At 38.1% G+C, this 21,372-nt stretch overlaps 1 protein-coding gene across 6 annotated transcripts in view; it reads left to right on the plus strand.

Moving 5' to 3' along the window:
• Positions 1 to 21,372, plus strand: part of Ubr3 (ubiquitin protein ligase E3 component n-recognin 3) — a 146,857-nt gene that overhangs the window by 11,956 nt on the left and 113,529 nt on the right. For 4 of the 6 annotated variants that reach the window (XM_028881969.2, XM_028881971.2, XM_028881972.2 and 1 more), the window contains exons 2-5: positions 6,603 to 6,742; positions 10,229 to 10,387; positions 14,913 to 15,056; positions 15,600 to 15,649. In XM_028881969.2, the coding sequence (XP_028737802.1) occupies positions 6,603 to 6,742; positions 10,229 to 10,387; positions 14,913 to 15,056; positions 15,600 to 15,649 (493 nt within the window). The remainder of the gene's footprint in view (positions 1 to 6,602; positions 6,743 to 10,228; positions 10,388 to 14,912; positions 15,057 to 15,599; positions 15,650 to 21,372) is intronic. The other 2 variants (XM_028881970.2, XM_028881977.2) reach the window with 1 other exon arrangement.

Raw genomic sequence — 21,372 nt, forward strand, 5'->3', positions numbered from 1 at the left:
TTTTTTATTTTTATTTTTTTAAAGATTTATTTATTTATTTATTATGTATACAGTATTCTGCTTACACACCAGAAGAGGGCGCCAGATCAAATTACAGATGGTTGTGAGCCACCATGTGGTTGCTGGGAATTGAACTCAGGACCTTGGGAAGAGCGGCCAGCGCTCTTAACCTCTGAGCTGTCTCTCCAGCCCCTCTTTTGAGTATTTTTAACTATTTTTTGTATAAAGTTATTTTCTTTTGGGTCTTTTATGATTTGTTAAGAGGGTCTGATTTTTATCTTCTGAGGAAAGATGCTTTTGAGTCATTGACATAATGCCTCATGAATCAATGTAATTTTGGCTGAGGATGTAGTTAAGTGGGAAAGTACTTGCCTTAAAAATTACTTCTTGTCTGAATTTCTATTCATTTATTTATTTTTATTTTTAGACAAGGTCTCAACTGTGTAACCTTGGCAGTTCTGGAACTCACTTTGTAGATCAGGCTGGCCTCTGTCTCTTGAGTGCTGAGATTAAAGGCTTGTTCCACCACATCTGACTTTTTGAATTTTGTAACTTCCAGTGTGATTATGAGAACAGATACCATTCTTGATCCAAGTACTTGTGAGTGTGTGTGTAGCACGAACCTTAAAAGTTCTTATTGATAAAATCAAACCTGGTGCTAGTTATTGGGTTGAATGCTGGAAGATCAGAGAAGCAGAACAAGCCACAGCTACCTCACCTCTCCAGTTCCTCAGCTGATCCTGTTTCCTCAGACTGGAAGTCTCTGAGTCCTCATCCAAAATGAATCTCAGCTGAACTGCTGCTTGAAAGCCTAAAAGCTTAATGAGCCAAATGCTTCTAGTTTCTGGTCCTCATGCCTTATATATCTTTCTGCTTTCTGCCATCACTCCCTGGGATTAAAGGCGTGAGTCACCATGCTTGCCTGAATCCTTGAACACACAGAGATTCAGAGGGATTTCTACCTCTGGAATGCTAGGATTAAAGATGTGTGCTACCACTGCCTATCCTCTATGTCCAATATTGTGGCTGTTCTGTTCTCTGACCCTAGATAAATTTATTAGGTTGTACAATATTTTGGGGAACACAATACCACCACAAGTGTGTACTATGCTTTCAAAGGTGTTTATTCCTGGCCTTGGGTAATTTTCTTACATTTATGTGCTGTTTGTTTAGTACTCAAAGACTCAGGCGTATTTTCTATGCATTCAGTTGACAATTTGTCTGAGTTTTTTCTCTTTGATGGTTGTCCTGCAAAGTATAGCTGCATTCATCTTCCTAGACTAAGTTCTGTCTTCCCAACAGGAAATCATCCTGGACCATTTTGATTCTCCTTTGTGTTATACCCTGCAAACTCTACTAAGAAAAGTAAGCTGACATTGGTAGACCTCACTTTGTTTCCTGTCTATTAGAGATTATTGTCTTTCTTTGATGTCTAGTGTGTTGAAAAATACTGCTTTATACTTTAGATTTTGGTTGTTTTAAATGAAGGAGTTAATTTAGTGTCTAATTTATCTTGAGCAGAAGTTAATATCCCAACTGTCTTGTTATCTTTTTTCCAATGTAATATTTTTATTGATTATTTGGGAATTTCACACCATGCACTGTGGTCCCACTACCTTCCCAGTTCCCTTGGGTCTGCTCCCCTACCCTTATGACCTTCCTCCCACCCCAAAAGTAGAAAACCCTCCCCCAAAAGGTCCAATTTGTGTTGCTCATATACCCTGGAGCATAGTCAAACTCCCAGTGGCCAGCCCCTTAAAGAACACTGAGCCCTTCCCTGTCCACACCCCAGCCAGAAGCTATTAATTGTAGAGAGCTATGCTTCAGCATCCTTATTTAAAAAAAAAAAATTTTTTTTTTTGGCTTTTTTCGAGACAGGGTTTCTCTGTGTAGCTTTGTGCCTTTCTTGGAACTCACTCTGTAGCCCAAGCTGGCCTTGAACTCATGGAGATCCACCTGGCTCTGCCTCTGAGTGCTGGGATTAAAGGTGTGCACCACCACTGCACTGCTCAAAATTTGTAAGAGTTTTCATCAATGACTTTCTGTCTAGGCTGTTTTTTTTTTGTGGGGGGTGGGGTGGGGTGGAGATAGGGGTAATGACTGTCACAGAAGAAGCCTTCTATGCTCCTCTTTCTCAGCTATGAATCTGAAATCATCAATACCATGGCAAAAGTAGCTACTTTGCCCTTTACAGTCAGTGGGAGCACAGATCATTGACTTGTACATGGATTTTGGGATAGCCCATGGACAGCCACATGGTCTCTGGTGTCAGCATGTGCCACGGATCTCAGCATGTTCTCCTGTGGCAATACAGACTATGGACATCAATGTGATCCTCTGCTTCAGGAGGATCACTGGCAGCAGCTCAGACCACGGCCATCAACATGGTCTCAGGTGGCTCCACAGGCCATTCACATCAACATGGCATCAGGCAGTGGCACGGCCCACATACATCAACATGGCTTTGGGTGGCAGCACAGACCACTGATATTGGTGGTACACGGGCCACAGACATTAACACAGCCCCCAGGCTGCAGTGGGAGAATGGACCCAAATATGGCCCTCAATGGCAGCATGGACCACAGACATCAACATGGCCTCCTGTGGCAATGTGGAGCACAGACACTAATATGGCCTCCTGGAGTTGGCTGTCAGCATGGCCTCTAGTGGCAGCCCAGACCACAGACATCCACATGAGCCTGGGGCTTCAACAAGGTCTGGGGCAGTGGACTATGGATAGCAACATGGCCTCCAGGAGCAGGACAGACCACAGAGGTCTTTCAAGGAGGTCCAGTCCAGAAAATGAACTGACTTCCTGTTGTTGCTCAGAACTAGGTGGATCATGCAGCTGGGCAGTATTTTTGGGGCCTGAATCTGTGCAAGCTCCAGGCTTTTTGGACTTCCTCAGCAATGACGTGTTCCCCCGTCCACTGCAGCCTTTCATACCTGTCACCGCATTGCGTCTCTAGTTCCCCCTCGCTCCACTGCTCACTCACCGCTCTGTTCCTCCATCTTTCCCACCTCTCCATTGAATATTCGTTCATTATAGTGGCATTGGAAACTAGCGTGTCACACACACACCAACAATAACAACAAAAACATGGTTAGATTTTGTCCTATAGCTACAGGTTTTTGTGAACTTAAAAATTACTTTTCTTTCCTAAAGAAGTAAAAATTTTAGGAAACATGTGGATACATGTTAATTTAAGATCTCATCTAAACCCAAGTGTAATGAAAGAATGAATACAAATAATATACTCTTGGTTTTACTATGATATTTTTTAAAAATCATATACTAGTCTAAATGTAGCAGTCACTTAACCATGTACATTTCATGCTGGAAGTTGAGAGGAAAGAGTTACTTATGAGTGCTTGGGAAGATGATGCTGGTTTAGCTGCAGTAAGGAGTCCAGGGATAGTTAACAGGGTTCGTGGAGAAGAGCTAGGTGGTGGCACATGAGTTTGTGGCCTGCCTTCCCCCTTTTGACTAGCAGTGACTTATTATTAGTCAGAGTTTGCTCTAAGCTACAAACAGGATTTTGGTCAGACAGTTCCAAAGATATACAGTTTCTTATGATGTGCAGACACCCCCATTCTTCCTTATAAAGGGACTTAAGACTTCTTTTTTTTTTTTTTAAATCTGCAGACATTTAATTCTGGGTATAGTATATGGGAAGGGAAGAAAGAGAGTAAAAAAGACAAAATTGATTAGGAATTGTTGTCATAAAATTCCCTGAATACACACTGGCAAACATATTGTAAATAGTAGGAAAAGCTATAAGGTAGGAACTCTATTTCTGAAATTATAAGTATATTGTCATAATTTTGATAATTTCAGTTTTTTTTTTTTTTTGGTTTTTCGAGACAGGGTTTCTCTATGTAGTTTTGCGCCTTTCCTGGAACTCACTGTGTAGCCCAGGCTGGCCTCGAACTCACAGAGATCCGCCTGCCTCTGCCTCTGAGTGCTGGGATTAAAGGCGTGCGCCACCACCGCCTGGCTAATTTCAGTTTTAATATCTGCTCAATTACTCATTTTCTAATTTACTCTAAAGTAAAAGAGGGTTAGATTTCTACACAGTGGGACTTTAACGCTGCAAATAGTGTTACTCTTTCTTATTGAGAAAACAGGAAGTGGTCGATTGCTTATGTTTAAAGTTGCATGCATACATGTGATATATTTGTGTATATGGACTTCCTCCCTCCTTACTTTGGTACTGGGAATCTAACCAGGGTCCTACACATGCTGAGCATGAACTATACCTCAAGCTTGCAGTAATAGTGAGTTGGGATCTTAATATAAGTTATGAATTCCTATGTTAGTAAATCTTGCATTTTTTTTTTCTGGTTACCTAATTTATAAACAAAGGAGAGAGTTTATAAAATGTCTGTGTAGTGTATGAGAGTTTCTGGGACCATGTGAGGTGATATGTACCTGTAATCCCAGCAATGGAAGGTGGAGGTAGGAAGATTAGGAGTTTTTTTTTTTTTTTTTTTTTTTTTAATATTTATTTATTATGTATACAGTGTTCTGCTTCTGCTTGCATATATCCCTTCAGGCCAGAAGAGGGTGCCAGATCTCATTACAGATGGTTGTAAGCCACCATGTGGTTGCTGGGAATTGAACTCAGGACTTCTGGAAGAACAGCCAGTGCTCTTAACCTCTGAGCCATCTCTCCAGCCCAAGATTAGGGAGTTTTAAGGCAACTTCAGTTAGTTTAGGGATTTTGAAGCCAGTCTGAGCCTTGAGACCTTCCCTAAAAAAACCTCACAATAAGCCCACACCCAAAACAAAACAACAAACCCCTACAATATGGGTATTCATGTATCACTGTCCTCTTTAGGAAGTGTCACTGTGCTCTTAGGAAGTGTCACAAAATATTTATCTCACATCTTAATTCTAATTTAAAATGAACTCAAATATAGTTAGTTTGAAAGTAAATTTGAAAGTAAATTTTTTCAAAAGATTTAAAAGAAGAATGTCTGGAGAGATGGCTCAGCAGTTCAGAGTGCTTGGGAGGCAGAGGCAGGTGGATCTCTGTGAGTTCGAGGCCAGCCTGGTCTACAGAGCGAGTTCCAGGACAGCCAGGACTGCAGAGAAACCCTGTCTCAAAAAACACCACCACAAAAAACTAAAACCAACCGAACCAAACAAACCAAAAGGAATGCTTGCTGTTCTTCCAGAAGGCCCAATTTGATTCCTAGCATGTAACACCTGACGGCTCACAACCACCTCTTAGTCTAACTGCAGAGGATCTGGTACAGGCCTCCTCCACCACACACTCCCCACACCCCCAATGTGGATACACACAAGCACATAAATTTGAAAAAAAATTTAAAAAAAAAATCTTAGAAGGTAAAGGATTGTGTACAAGATTAGAAAGAGTTTAGAGAAGTTCATCCTTAATGTTGGAATGGTAAGCTGTACTGAGTCCAAGTCTAAGATGGGGCAGTGTGCCATTCTGGGGCTAAAACACAGGGTTGTATTTAGGTAGCCCTTTGGCTAGTTATGAATTATAAACATTTTTCCTGTTGTATCACTGACAAATGAACAGGTGTGGTATTTTTTCCTGATGAAGCTTTTCCTGATCAGCTTTTATGTTTATTAATTATCAATGGCAACTAGATTTTTTTTTTTGAGATAGGGTTTCTTTGTGCAACAGCCCATTCCATTGCACTTTAAATTTAATGAATTTAATGACATTTAAGTTTAGAAGAATTTCTGTGTTTTATGAAATAAAATCATTTTTTCACTTAAGTATGCGGTTTGCTGTCAGTATTCAGATCATTCATTTTTTTTTTTTTAGCCAAAATAGCTTTTGTATTCTTCCTATTAAGTTTATTTTTGGACATTTTTTATGTGTTTAATAAGTAATTTTGTGTTTGGAAGCAAAATAAATTATTTGTGACAATTTGGATTGTGAATATTTGCCTTTGTTGCTCAAATGTACCAGTGATTTTTTTCCAATAATGTATAATGAAGGTTAACAAGAATATATACACTTGAATGTATAAACTTTTAAAATAAACTTCAATTACTTATGTCATTGATTAACTCATTGAGGTCGGATTAGAAAATGTAATTGCTTCAGATAACATCAAGTTGTACTTACAGGCTTATCTTATTATTTATTTTTTTATTTATTTGAGACAAGGTTTCTCTGTGTAACAGCCTTAGCTGTCCTAGAACTCGATTTGTAGACCAGGCTGGCCTCAAATTCACAGAGATCCATCTGCTTCTGCCTCTGTCTCCCGAGTGTGTACTTACAGATTTATAAAGGATAGAAATAATAAAATAGCACTTGGAAGTGATATATTGCAGTCATAAATGTAAAACTATGGTTATTTTCTTTTTGTGTTCTGTTTAGGATATGGCTATTACGGTCTTTCTCAGAAAAAGACTCTGGGTACCACTTTTAGTTTAAAGGCATACTAAAGCTATATTCTTTTAACTTGGTGCTTTAAAAATCACAAAGAAGGATTGTTCTGGCTTTAGTATTTGCTTGTATTTTCTTTATGAATATTATAAGTAGAAATAATACATTTTTGCCTGGTTAGACATTTTTTTCTCTCCTTTTCTTAGTTCCTTTTTTCCCCCATTACAGGTTTTGCAGAAGACATCAGATTAAATCAAGTTCAAATATTCCCTGTGTCCCCAAAGACTTACTGATGATGTCTGAATTTGTTCTTCCAAGATTTATTTTTTGTCTTATTCAGTACTTAAGAGAAGGCTATAATGAACCAGGTATGTTTTAATATGTTTATTGTAATACTCTTAAATGATCACATCATAGAATTTTGGCACTAATCATAAAGTGAAAATTTAAAGCTATCACTGAAAGTTTTATATTTTTGACTATATGTATATGTGTGTGTTGTCTGTTAGTGTGTTAGTGCATATGAGTGCAGGTGTCAGATCTAAAGTTTGAGTTATAGGAAGCTGTAAGCCTTCAGATGTGGGTGCTGAGAACTGAACTCAGGTCCTTTGTCAGAGTAGTGCATGCTTCTAACCACAAGCCATCTCTCCAGTCCAAGATAACACTTGTTTTTATTTAACGTTTTTGTTGTTGTTTTTTTGAGACAGGGTTTCTCTATGTAACCACCCTGGCTGTCCTGGAACTTGCTCTGTAGATCAGGCTGGCCTCGAACTCAGAGAGATCTGTCTGCCTCTGCCTCCTGAGTGCTGGGATTAAAGGTGTGTGCTACCATTGCCCAGATTTATTTAACATTTTTAATACTTAAAAAATAAGAAATTAATAATGGCATACAAAATAATGGGCTTTCATGATGGCATCTTTTATACATTACATTTATCCCCTTTCTGCACTGCTTTCTGCTGTGTTTTATGTTTCTTTGCTTAACATTCAAGTAATGACTATGAAATATAGAAAAATACTGATATGTACAACTTTATAGATACATTGTAGGAGGCATAGTTTGGTACTTTTTGCCTCTAAATAAGGAGTGATTTGCAATTAATTATATTATGATTGAGCAAAATTATATAGTCGAGAAATGTTTGAATTTAACAGATTTTTAGATAATAAATTGCTATTGTTTTCCTCCCTGAGATATTTTATATAACAACTTACGATAGACTTAAATTGTTTGCTTTTATATTAGTGTATCAGTGCTAAGTGTGCATAAGTTAGTACTAAAAAAGAGGAAAAACACTCAAGTTACACTTATTGTATTAAGATTTTGTCATAATCTTGAAAAATGTCCTTTAAAGGGTTGATTAAGGCATGTATTAGAGTTCATTGTAAGATGTTATGAATTAGAGATGGTAGTAGTATAGAACAAATTTATTAGCTTTTTATGTCTTCTGCCTTTCTAATGATAGTGATTTTTTTATCCTGTGGTACCAGCTTTTATATTATTTTTATGTTTTCAGCAATTTAATATATAAATTTTATATTCAATTTGAAACTAGGATATGACAAACATTTTTATCTTCTATTCTCATTCTTAAATTGTGAAAGAATAATAGACCTTTTGATTTTATTTTATTTAATTTTTTGCTTTTTGGGGCAAGGTCTTGCTTTGTATTCCTGGTTGGCCTGAAACTCGCTTTGTAGACCTGAAACTGTGTAGACCTGAAACTCACTGTGTGGTGCTCCTCTTGCCTCTGTTTCCTGAGTGGTGGGATTACAGGTCCATCACCACAGCCATCTTATAATGTCTTCAACATTCCTGAGACTCTGTTGTGAGCAAGCTATTACACTTTCTTAACTGTGTTTTAAACAACAACATAGAATCATTTATGAAGTACTTCTCTCAGGACATGTATCTTTCTAAAAAGAAAACTGTTACTTAGATTTAGTCCCAGACTGCTGTCTCTTTAGGATGAAGAAACTTGTTTTCTGTATTATTTCTCATGAATTTGCTAAGCTTTTTGGAAATTTGCATTTTATATTGCAGGCATTCTATTTTTAAAAAGTAATAAAACATCTTTTTTATGAGACTCTTAAAATTTACAATTAATTTAATGACTATTTCATACAAAAGTGTGTTATTGATTTTTCCTGCAGTAACATTCAGTGGTTAAAAAGGTAGGTATTATAAGTAGAGGCATAGCTGTGATTGTTATTATATACTATTGTTATCTGCTCTGTGTAATTAATTATTTAGACACTGGGTCTCACTATGTAGCTTTGGCTGACCTGGCTCTTTATGTAGACCAGGCTGGTCTTGAACTTGGAGATTGCTTGCCTCTGCCTTCATCCTGTTGGGACTAAAGGCATGTGCTACCTACCACACCTGGCTTTTTTTTTTTTTTTTAATCTGAAAATATGAAGAAACTAGTGAAAGCATTTTTGTCTAAGGATGAATTCCATGAATGTGCATTCATTAAGTTTTCTTCTTTTGCTCAGCATTAATTTCTTACTTAGGCCAACAATCAAAAAAAGAAAAAAAACTAAACAAACAAAACCCCCAATCTGTGTTTGTGTGTGACCACACTAAAATTCGAGGTCATGGAAGCTTGTGGATTCACAGAAATCTAGTGAATTCACAGATGTTTTGGGTTCTTTTCTCTACCCTAAATGTGTAGCCTATTATTAGATGTTGCCAGAGCCCCTGGAAACTAAAACAACATCAATTACAGATCTCCTGTGTTACTGTGTGAGTCACTGGGGAGGAGGCACACATTCGTCATAGCTCACAGCACTTGAATCCAACTGAGAAAGTGAGGGCTTGGGTGCTGAGTATATCTCTCCTTTCTGGGGCACGCAGACCCTCCTTAGCTCTCTCATGGGTATTCTTTTAACCAGTCATTACTAAACTTGACATCTTTGTCTTTCTTTTAGTCTTTAGGGCAGAGGTTCTCAACCTGTGGGGCGCAACACCTTTGTGGAGTGAGAAACTCTTTCACAGGGGTTGAATATCAGCCATCCTGCACATCAGATATTTATATTACAGTTTGTAACTAGTGAAATTACAGTTATGAAGTAGCAATGAAATAATTTTTTGATTGGTGTCACCACAACCTGAGACGTTGCATTAAAGGATCTCAGCATTAGGAAGGTTGAGAACTGCTGCTGTGAGGTTTTAAAACATTGCTTTTCCTTTCATCTTTAATATTTTTCTCATGTACTGGCCAAGGAGGTTTTTTTTTTAAAAAACATATTTTTAGTTTTTATAATCTCTATTTCCATTCCTCTTTGAGTGTGCACTCATCACAGAACTCTTGGTGAGGTCCGGGGACCCCATATATGTTTCTGGGCATTGAAGTCTGGTTTAGAGGCAAGTGTTATCTACATTGCTATCTTGCCAGCCCCACAAATTAAATTCTTACTGTGTCACTAATCATCTCTTTTTATCATCTTTTTTCAAATGACTGATTTCCAGAGTGAGTCAGTTGTAGGGTGGGTGCTGGGCAGATGCTAGTTTTCTAATGGAATTCTTTATTTTTTGAAACAGGGTCTCAGGTAACCATGTAACTCTGGCTGGCCTGGAATTTTCAGGCTGGCCTTGAACTCACAGAGATCTGCCTGCCTCTGCCTCCTGAATGCTGGGATTAAAGGTGTGCATCTAGCAGTCTAGCAGAGTTCTTAAATATAGTGACTTTCTTGGCTATAAAATATCATCAAAACCACTAAAATTGTGAAAGAATAAAATGTTATTGTTCTGAACAAAATATTTTAAATTATTCTTCATTATATAATTATGTATATATATGCATTTATATACACATATAAAACATATGTTATAAATACATTTTTTTTTTTAGCAGCTGATATACCATCAGAAAAAGATCTTAACAAAGTCCTACAGCTTTTGGAGCCTCAAATTTCCTTTTTAGAAGACCTGACTAAAATGGGAGGAGCAATGAGGTCTGTTCTTACTCAGGTGTTAACAAACCAACAAAACTACAAAGATCTGACTTCTGGTAAGTGAAAAGTTAGGAGAAATGTACAATTTACTTATTCATTGAAATAAAAGTAGCATCTTTAGAAAATAAAAATGAAGTTAATATTTTTCATAGAATTCTAAAGCTTGAAATTATTAAGAAAACTTAAAGATGAGGAAACTGAACTTCAGAAAAATTACATGGCCTTTTAAAAACTTCTCAACTAATTTCTGTTGCAGCATCCAGTCTCTTCATTAGGTCTGATGAAACTTAAAGGAGTTCAGCTCAGGTTGCTGGTCACTGGCAAGTGCTTTTACCTGCTGAGACATCTAACCAGACTAGAATACCCGATTCCCAGGTGTTGGGGTTGGGAGATGCTAGTACTTCACTAAGAAGGCAGTATTTATTCAAAGTAAAATCTAACAGCAGAAGTTGTGAGCTAGAGGGCCATGGAATTGGGTGATAAAGGGGTTAGATTCCAGGTAGATGTTGTAGTGTTTGTCATAATCAACCACAATAGAACAAAAGATGAGGCTGCTGTTTGGAAGTAGAAGAGTAGTATACACTGTAGACTCTTGGGAAAAGGAATGGTGTGAGATGAGTCTCATGATGGTTCTGGGAGACTTCCTGACTGTATACAATGGCCCTGAAGCAGGTCAAGGTGATCCTGCTGAGTTTAAAAAAACCGCACAGATCATCATAGTGGTCTGCTGAAGATGGTGGAAACTGGAATTTTGGGGCAGAATACCAAGGAGTAGTGGGCAGACCTTTGAACAACCAGTGAATATCCAGTATGAGACTACCTAAGGTTTTGTTTGTTTTCTGTTTTCAGATTTATTTATTTTATATGTGTGAGTGTTTTGCTTGCATGTGTGTATATGCACCACATGCATGTCTGATGCCTATGGAGGTTGTCAGATCCCCTGGAACTAGAGTTACATATGGCTTTGAATTGATATGTGGGTGCTGGGAATTGAACCTGGGTCCTCTGCAAGAACAAATGCTCTTAACTGCTGAGCCATCTCTTACCCCCATTTAGGATTTGTTGGGGATTAGCTATTATGGGTTAAAAATAGAATAAACATCTGTAGGCAAGCAATGTTAGGTAACTTTGAGGTTTTAGTTCAACCACCTGAAAGAGACCTTTCTATTGCTATAATCATCTGGTTCTGAGTTACCAGAAGATCAGACCTTGAGTAAGTAATGTCAACTGTAGGCTAGTCTTGAGAAAACTTATCATCAAAAGCGGAAAAAAAAACATAAAGGAAGCTACGATCAGAGGATAGATATAGCTTAGGAGTTGAGTGGGGACTGCTTTTCCAAGGGACCCGAATTTGGCTCCTAACATTTGTATTCGGGCTGCTTACAGCTGGTGGTAACTCCAGCTCCAGGGGCATCTGACATTTGACTCTGATAGCACTGCACTTGTGTACAAACCCTCATTTCTCTGTCTCTGTCTCTGTCTCTCTCTCTCTGTCTCTCTCTCTCCTCCTCTCTCTCTCTCTCACATACACACACAAACAAACACCCCCTCCCCACCTTAAAAAAGCTCATAATCTAGACGGTACAGATGACTCAGCAAGTTGAAGAACTTGCTGCACTAGCCTGACAACCCCAGAATCCACAGTGAAAGAAGAGAACCAATTTCCTAAGTTTTCCTTTGATCTCCACATGTATGCCATGCCGTGCACAAAGTACCTGCACTCACATGTAACACACACACACACACACACACACACACACACACACACAATTTAGAAAGAGCCTCATCACCCAACTGTACCTGCATAGAAGACAGACTCTGAGGTGGTTCCTCTCAAGGTAGAGGTCCTTTCAGCACATTGACCTTTTCCTAGAGGTGCCACATAGGAAGTGTAAAACAAAGCCTTTATGATTTTTTTTTCCTTCTGTACTGGCTCAAAGTATTCAGCTTGTGGTTGAACTGTGTTATAGAACAAAATTTAGTACTCTGAGGATCGAGAATCTTCTATATTGTGTTGGTAGACTACCTAGTACGTAATAAAAACAAATTGGGCATGCCAGGAAATAAGAAACTGTATGCTAGAATCAAGAGGTGAAAAGCCCTTGTAAGTTGACCAAGATGATGGGATAGATGCTGCATTTAATAAAGACATGAAAACAACTAGTATACATTTGTCCAAAAAATAAAAGGAAAATGTGTCTAAAGAATTAAAGGAAAATCGGTATCAGTGAGTGAATCTTAACAAAGAAATGTAAACAAAAAGAGCCAAAGTGAATTTGTATAACTGAAAATTACTGTAAAGTACAATGATGGAATTGAAAACTTGAGTCAGTAATTAAATAACAGATTGGAAAGGGTAGAAGAGCCCATGTGGAAGACATAATAGCAGATCCACCAACCTGGTAAACAGCAAGAAATGGCTGAACAAAATGTATTAGTCTCTGGAACTTCTCAGAATACAATAATCTAGCACAGTGGTTCTTAACTTGTGGGTCGAGACCCCTTTGGATGTCAAACAACCCTTTCATAGGGTCGCCCAAGACCAACAGAAAACAGATATTTACAATATGATTCATAACAGTAGCAAAATTACAATTATGAAGTAGCAAAGAAATAATTTTATGGTTGGGAGTTACCACAACATGAGGAACTTTTATTAAAGAGTCACAGCATTAGGAAGGTTGAGAACCACTGATTTAGCACATGTGTTATTTGAGACCAGAAATATTTGAAGATTTTAACTGAATTTCCTCAAATTGCATGAAAAATATTGATTAGAAGATACAGGGTACTTAATAAACCCCAGCTAGGATAGACACAAAGAAAATAATACCTACATACCTCCAGATACCAGGTAAAGAGACTTACCATGTGAGACTTTATGAATAAGGATGAACTTAATTCTTTGGAGGGACTAAAAAGCCCAGGGTATTGATAAGAAATTTAGGGGGATAGTGACTCAAATAAGGCTCACATCAGAGTACATCCAAATGCTCACAGGTATGTGCAATTTTATATTTTATTCTGAATATATTGGCAAGTTCTGTGTATTAGTTATTTTTCTGTTGCTCTGATAAATACTGATAAAATACTGAGACCAAAAGTGATTCATGGAAGTAAGAGTTTATTTTGACTTTGATTTTAGAGGGAGAGCCCATAATGGCTGGGTAGTGTTATTGTATTGTGGCAGCAGGGAGCTGGAGCAAGAGCCTGAGAGATGGTGTCTTTAGCCACCAATACGAACCAGAGTGTGAACTGAAAGTGGGACGGAGCTGACCTCACAAAGCCCACCCCTGTTATAAACTTTCATAAACAGTGCAGCCATCTGGGGAGCAAGTGTTCAAATGCTTGAGCCTACCAGGGATGTTTTTCATTCAAGCCACTATATCATTCAAATGCTTTAACCTCAAGAGTAAGATGATCTTACCCGCTTTTGGCCAAGAATTAATTGGAAAGAATATGAAAGGCAGCTCAGGCAGAGTTTCAGGGAATGATGATGGTGGCTTCTGTTTGAGCTTGGTGATGAAATTGAAGATAGGTGAAGATCATACTTTTAATTGGATGTGGTGGTTCAAAACTATAATCTCAGTTACTTGAGAGGTTGAGGCAGGAGGATTTCAAGTTTGAGGGTAGCCTGGGCAACATAGTGAGAACCCTGTCTTAAAAAAAGGGGTGGGGGCGGGATTTTGCTTGGACATCTGTTATTTCCTTAAACTAGAAATGGTTCTTCTTTTTTCTCCCCAAGACAGGGTTTTTCTCTGTAGCCTTGGCTGTCCTGGAACTTGCTCTGTAGATCAGGCTAATCTCGAATTCAGAGATCCACCTGCCTCTGCCTCCCAGGTGCTGGGATTAAAGGCATGTGCCACCACTGCTTGGTTATAAATTATAATTTTAATTTCTTAAATGTGATAAGATGATTTAAAAAAAACAAGAATCAAATGTAATTTCATTTGTAATATTTGAAAATTTCTATTGAAGCTTCTCTGGAAAGCCTTTCTGAGTGCTCTTCTCTGGATAAATCTTACGTGCTTGATGTCCTAAGACTACAGATGCTCAGGTCACCTGCGGATGTCTGCTTAGTAATTGTCATCTACAGCATTTTTTTTTTTTTTTGGGTAATATTTAACTTTATATGCATTGGTGTGAAGGTGTCAGATCCCCGGAGACAGTTGTGAGCTGCCATGTGAGTGTTGGGAATAGAACCTGGGTCCTCTAAAAGAGCAGTCAGTGCTCATAACCACTGAACCATTTCTCTCCAGCCCATCTACAGCATTTTCTCTTGCCTTTCTTTAACACTGATTTTCAGGTTTCTGGAAGATTAGATCATGCTTTAGCATGCCTTGTCTATAGCTTTCTCATGTATTTAGATGCTTAATAGATTTCAGTCCTGTTATAAACTGCTGTTCATTCTGGGATTGTTAATGCCAAGCATAATCACAAAATATTATATGAAACAAATTTTATGTTTATTATAGTTTCTTCTTCCATTAGAATATTTACTTATGTGTGTTCACGGGATGACTATATTTAAATTTTGAATGCAATGTTTTCTTCTGACTCTAACTTTGTTTTAAATATTAGGTCTTGGAGAAAATGCTTGTGCAAAGAAAAGTCATGAGAAGTACCTTATAGCTTTGAAGAGCTCTGGACTCACATATCCTGAGGATAAGCTCGTATATGGGATGCAGGAGCCAGCTGCTGGTACTAGCACTCTGGTAGTTCAAGGTGTGTTTAAATATTTAATTTGAATCATAGTGATGTTACTTTATTACAGTGTAATGCCCCTCAAACTTCCCTTGTGATTGAACAAATTTATTTTGAGCTTTAACAGTGTCATTCTTTATATTGGAATCAAGAAAGAATAGATTGGCCTTTCCTTTCCTCACAGAGGAAGGGGTGGGGGCATGGTTGGACAGTGAAGAAACCTCACTTGTTCACTTTCCTTAAATACAAGTTGTTCAGTTTTTTGTGTTGTGGTTCAAGTGTATGAGAAGTGTAGCTTCAGACTTTACCACAGTGTTTTAGTCAGGGCTTAGACCTAAAAAGCAAGCTCCTTCAGAAACACCATTTGTAATTATTAAATTTAGGTTTTCACTGGAATTTTTCTGTTGGAGTATCAACCTTTAAAGTTGAACTCTGCAAGGTAACTTTTAGATGGGATGTCTTCACTGATAGAAAGTTCTGATTGTTGCATGTCTCAAAATAATTTTCAAGTACATTGGTATGTAACTATTACGATGGACAACTGTTTTTTTCTTCCATCTGAAGGTTTTGCAGGCGCTCCAGGAGCACTGGGCCAGGCAGAGTCCTCAGATGAGGTGAGATTGAAATTTTAAAACTTTTTTAGAAATGAAATTTTAAATGTTTTAGAGCGATAAAGATTCATGGTTTGGGGTGGGGGAACTTCTCAATAGGTAAAATGTTTGCTGTGCAGTCATGAAGAAAGCCAGGCATGAACTTACACTGGAAACCCTGGATCTAGGAGTTGGAGATAGGGGTGGGGGCCTTGCTGGTCCACCAGCCTAGGCAAAATGTAGAGCTCCAGGTTCAGTGAGAGCCCCTTACCCCCAAAATATGATAGAAAATGATAGAGGGAGGTATGTACCCAATTTTGATTCTGGCCTTTGCAAGTACAGGCATTAGCACACACCTGCACATGCATGTATACATCCCACTCCTCTAATTCAGAATTAACATAAAATCAAGGTAGGATTTATGGGGAAAAAAAGGTTTATGGTTGTTATCTAGTATAAGTTCCTTATGCATCTCCATACATACTGGAGCTCAAGAGTAGCTTCTGTGTATCTAGATCACAGGTACTTTGTGACAGGACAAGGGCTATAATAGATTGTTATTCTTTATATATAGAAAAACACCTTAAAACATTTAGTTAAGGAGCTGGACAAGGCAGTGCATCACTGTAATCCTAGCACATGGGAGGCAGAATTATAAAACGTGGTGTGCTAGCTCATGCCTGTGATCCCATCACTTGGAAGGTAGAGGCAGGAGGATCAGTTTAAAGTCATCCTCAGCTACATCTCAAGTTTGAGACTGGCCTGGGTTATATGAACTTGAGGCTAGTCTGGGTTACTTACCACCTTGTCTCAAATAGTAGCAAGACAAGACAAAACAAAAGGGGACTGGAGGTGGTGCTTAGGAGTAGACTACTTGCCCAACATTTGGAAGGCTCCAAGTTTCATCTTTAGTACCCAGTATACACACACACACACACACACACACACACACACACACACACACACACACGAAAAAAAACCAAGCCCTGAAGCCAGCATGGTAACATATGTCTGTTTCTAGTATTGACAAGATTAAAGCAGGAAGATTGTGAGTTGAGGCCATTCTGAGTTAAAAAAAAAAAAGTAAAGAAAAAAACTGTATTTTTTTTCTAGTTAATGAACCCAAAATGGCTTTCATTATGATATTTTTACAAATGTATATATCATTATACTTTGCTCATAGTTTCCCTCTTTCCTTCTACCAGCTCTTGTCCCCTCTCTCCCCTACTTCTGACAATTCTACTTTATTTTCCTGAATTGAATTTGATTTCTGGCTATGGAGAAAGACAGCTTTTGAAAGAGGTGTTTATTCCTCTAATGAGGAAAGAAGTAACTTCTGTTTAAACTCTTAGAATTTCAGTTGCAACAGCATAGTGTCTTCTGGTTGGATGCTAGAATGACATCCTTTGAGAGAGAAATTACTTCCAGAGTAATTTCTGCAGTTGTAGCAGAGGATTTGAATTATGGCTCTTCGTGTATTATTGCCTGGCTCTGTCTTTCAAGGCCTCTTGGAGTCATTCCTCTTAGAATTTCATCAACTTCTATATGTATTAATTTACTTGCTTCCGAACTAGTTTAATTTTCACTGTTAGAGAATTTCCTACGTTCGTGATGTGCTTTGAGCAAGCCCATCTCCTTCCCTTTCTGCACTTCTTTCCCTAGTCACTACCATTTCCTCCCACCTTGATGTACTCCTTCTTAGACTCAGAGGCCATTTAGTGCTGCTGGGGTATGTCTGGGTGTAAGACATCTACTAGACATGCTCTGGTCCCTCAGGGCTGCATCCCTGAAGAGAAAGGGTTCTCCCTCTCCCCAGCAGCTGTCAGTTGCTGGTAGATGATCCTCAGGTGGTGGTGGGGGACACAAAGTGTTTGTATGGGGACTTCATGAGCCCCTCCCTGTCTATCCTGGAGTTTTAGCTCTCTTGATCATATGGAGGTCTTGTCCATGCAGTTACAGCCACTAGGAGTTCATGTTTGCAACAGAATTGTCTCATCTGGCAAACATTGTTTCACTGCAGACATCCACTCTTTCTTCCATGATGGTTCCTCAGCCTGTGTGTGTGTGTGTGTGTGTAACATATCTGCCCCATTTAGAACTGAGCACACCATAATCTCTTATCTTCTACATGTTGGGCAATTGTGTGTCTCTAAATTAATCATCATAAGAAGCTTTTCTGATGAGGGTTGAAAGATGTACTAATCATAGGTATAAAGATAAGAACATAGGGGTTAGTTTATTATTGTCTCTTTTTGTTTTTGTTTTTTGAGACAAAGTTTCTCTGTGTACCCCTGGCTGTCCTAGAACTCACAGTTCAATGGCTGGCATTGAACTCAGAGATTTGCCTACTTCTCCCCCCACCCAACCCCCCAGTGCTGGGATTAAAGGCGTGTGCCACCACTGCCCAGTTTATTAGGTCCATTTAGTAGAATAATAGTATTAGGTTCTCTTCTAGGGCCAGTGATCTAGCCAGACATGGATTTGGACTAGGTACCAGGCATGAGTTCCATCTTATAGAACAGGCTTTAACTCCAATCAGAAAGTGGTTGGTTACTCCCATAACATTTCTACCTGGCATATCTGCCAGGCCACTTGTTGTTGTAGCTCCCCCAATTCAGAGCTGTGTAAGACTGTTGTAGGATGCATAGCACCTTCTAGTATGATGACAATAGGAGTGAAACTTCCAGCTTGGTATCAGCCTGATAGCTCTATGACTTGAGTCTTTGACCCAAGCGTGTAGTGTCTTAAGCAATAAGGTCTTACCATCACATTACAAGAACAATGGCAATAACCAGTAATGTTTAAAATTGTATAGCTGAAAGCAGACTGAATGGATATCTACACAACGTTTTCTTTATGAGAATTTTTAGGAATACCACTTTGTTTCCTTTTACTATACAGTTAATTTTTCATGTTCTCAAGGGTGGCATACAATTCATCCTAAAAAGAACTTGGACTTCAGAGTCAGGCAGATCTGTGTTTAAATCTTGGCTCATTATAGCCTTATATGCCAGATTATTTTTTTTTTTTTTTTTTTTTTTTTTTTTTTTTTTTTTTTTTTTTCGAGACAGGGTTTCTCTGTGTAGCTTTGCGCTTTCCTGAACTCGCTTTGAGACCAGGCTGGCTCGAACTCACAGAGATCGTGCTCTGCTCCGAGTGCTGGATTAAAGGCGTGCGCCACACGCCGCTTATTTTATTTTTCAACATTAGTTTTCTTACAAATAAAATAGTGATAATTTTAATGTTAGAATTAATTGGGATAATATATATAAAATCACTTTAATGTGCCTGCCACAAATTTATACCTATTTTCTTTCCACCCTTTTCTTTTTTCCCTCTTTCTCTTGAGACAGGGTCTCATGAAGTATAGGCTAGCCTTGAACTTATGTAGCTAGGGATAACCTTGAAGTTTTAATTTTCCTATCTCTACTTTCCTTTTTTTTTTTTTTTTTTAACAGTAATGTAGAAGTTACCATCTTTTTTTTAAAGATTTATTTATTTATTATGTATACAGAAGAGGGTGCCAGATCTTATTACAGATGGTAGTGAGCCACCATGTGGTTGCTGGGAATTGAACTCAGGACCTCTGGAAGAGCAGTCAGTGCTCTTAACCTCTGAGCCATCTCTCCAGCCCACCGTCCTATCTCTACTTTCCAAATACTGGGATTGCAGGCATGTATTACCGCACTTGGTTTTCTTGGGAACTGGGCAATGAACTGATTGATCTCTTCAGGCATGCTACAGGCAAGCCTACCTCTTAGGCAACATCCCTAGCCCATAAATTTGGGTCTCATAAATGTTTCCTATTCTTTAGTCTTATGTGTAGAGGGGTTAAAATATATAAGTCATACTACAGAAATTTTAGCTTATCTTTCCTGAGAAATAGTTACTAAAGCATGATTTAAAGGAAATGAATTTACCCTTCAGCTTTGAATTGTTTAAGTACTATGCAAATACATTTTGGTGTTTCACTGGCAATTCAGATGAAAGTTCTCGCGTGTACCCCCTAACTCCAGTCCTCCTCTAACACTGTCATTTAATAGTGTTCATGCTTTGACAGAGCCATTTCTGTACAGCTAAATAACACTACTGTTAGTGAGAACGTCAATAAAAAGTGTGTCACTCCTTTGTGACCTGATTTTGTTTGCTCAGTAATAAACTATGCAAATCTATCTTTGTATGTTATTTTCATTGGTGGTGTAATATTGAAAATAATGGAAAAAGTACATATTGTGCAATCACGTTCTTGATTTCTGATTCTGATTATGTCACTGCTTCCATTTCTTTTTCTTGTTTTGCAGGTATACAATAGTTCTCTAAGATGGAATTGCTCAGTAACAGGGCATACACACACACACACACACACACACACACACACACACACACATTTTAATAAGTTATATCTATTTTTGATTATAAAAGTCACATGTAAATATTTAAAGTAAAAAGTATAAAGGCAAGCTGGATGGTGGCACACGCCTCTAATCCCAGCACTCAAGAGGCAGAGGCAGGTGGATCTCTGCGTTCAAGGCCAGCCTCATCTATAGAGTGAGTTCCAGAACAGCCAGGGCTACACAGAGAAACCCTGTCTTGAAAAACAAAAACAAAAAGCAAACAAAGAAAAGAAAAAGTATAAAGGCTACCACTAGAGCTAGTCACAGAAAGATCTTAGTGATTATTTCAGGGAAATTACTATTTGAAGATGATAAATTTTTATATAAAATTATATTTATTTGTGTTTTATTGATATATATATACACACTCCACATACCCATTGTCTTTGTTTTGTGATTTTATTTTATTTTGAAATATTGACTTAGTATGAAAGTCATGTGATATAGCAAAAACAAAAAATGAGAAAGAGGAGGCAAATAAAGGTTCTAAAATTATGAATGCTCAAAAAAAAAAAATTATTAATGCTCTAGCTAAAAGGACCTGAAGGTTCATGAAACTGAATTGCTGAGAATTAACTGATTCACTCAGGATAGTGAATTTTATGCAGTCAGTGGTGGAGTTGAAATTAGATGCCAAGTCTGTTAATCTGCTTGCTCTGGTATTGCTATGAAGTTAATAGGCCATTGTTCATTTCTATCACTACTGTAGAAACTATTGTTGTTGCTGTAGGAGTAGTTGTTATTGCTATGGAGCAAATTTGTCTGAAAATTTTATGGCCTAAAAATAACCATTTTAATTTGCTTGCATTTTATGGCTTAGAAATTTGGAACTGGCAGCTAGATAGTTCTGTCTTGGGTTATTTCTTGTAGTTGCAGCTAGTTTGTTGGCCAGAGCTAAAGTTATCTGAAGGTCAAACTGACATGGAAATTAAGATGGTTTAGTCACAGGGCTCAGCTGATGCTGACTGTCCAGAAGGAGCTCTGGTTGTTGATCAGAGTGCTTACATCTGGATCCGGTCAAGGCAATCTCAAGTTGGACTTTAATGGTGGCTGACTTAACAATGAGAACTAGTTGGAAGTTAGGGTTTCTTTTACTGCATACTGTTAGGTACAGGTAAGTTGCTAGGATGGGCCCACCCACATTCAACTGAAGGAGAGAAATAAGATCCTACCTCTAGATGAGAAAAATGTTAAGGAATTTATACACATGTTTTGTAAGTTCCATAATCATGATGTGCCATTAGCCATTCTTTTTCTTGAGTTCTCTTAATATTCGATAATGACTAGGAATTATAGTTAAATAGCATCCAGTAGTTGGTACCTATCCTTTGACAAACACTGTGAATATGAAAT

This window comes from Peromyscus leucopus, chromosome 4, assembly GCF_004664715.2.
Source record: "Peromyscus leucopus breed LL Stock chromosome 4, UCI_PerLeu_2.1, whole genome shotgun sequence".
NCBI lineage: Eukaryota > Metazoa > Chordata > Mammalia > Rodentia > Cricetidae > Peromyscus > Peromyscus leucopus.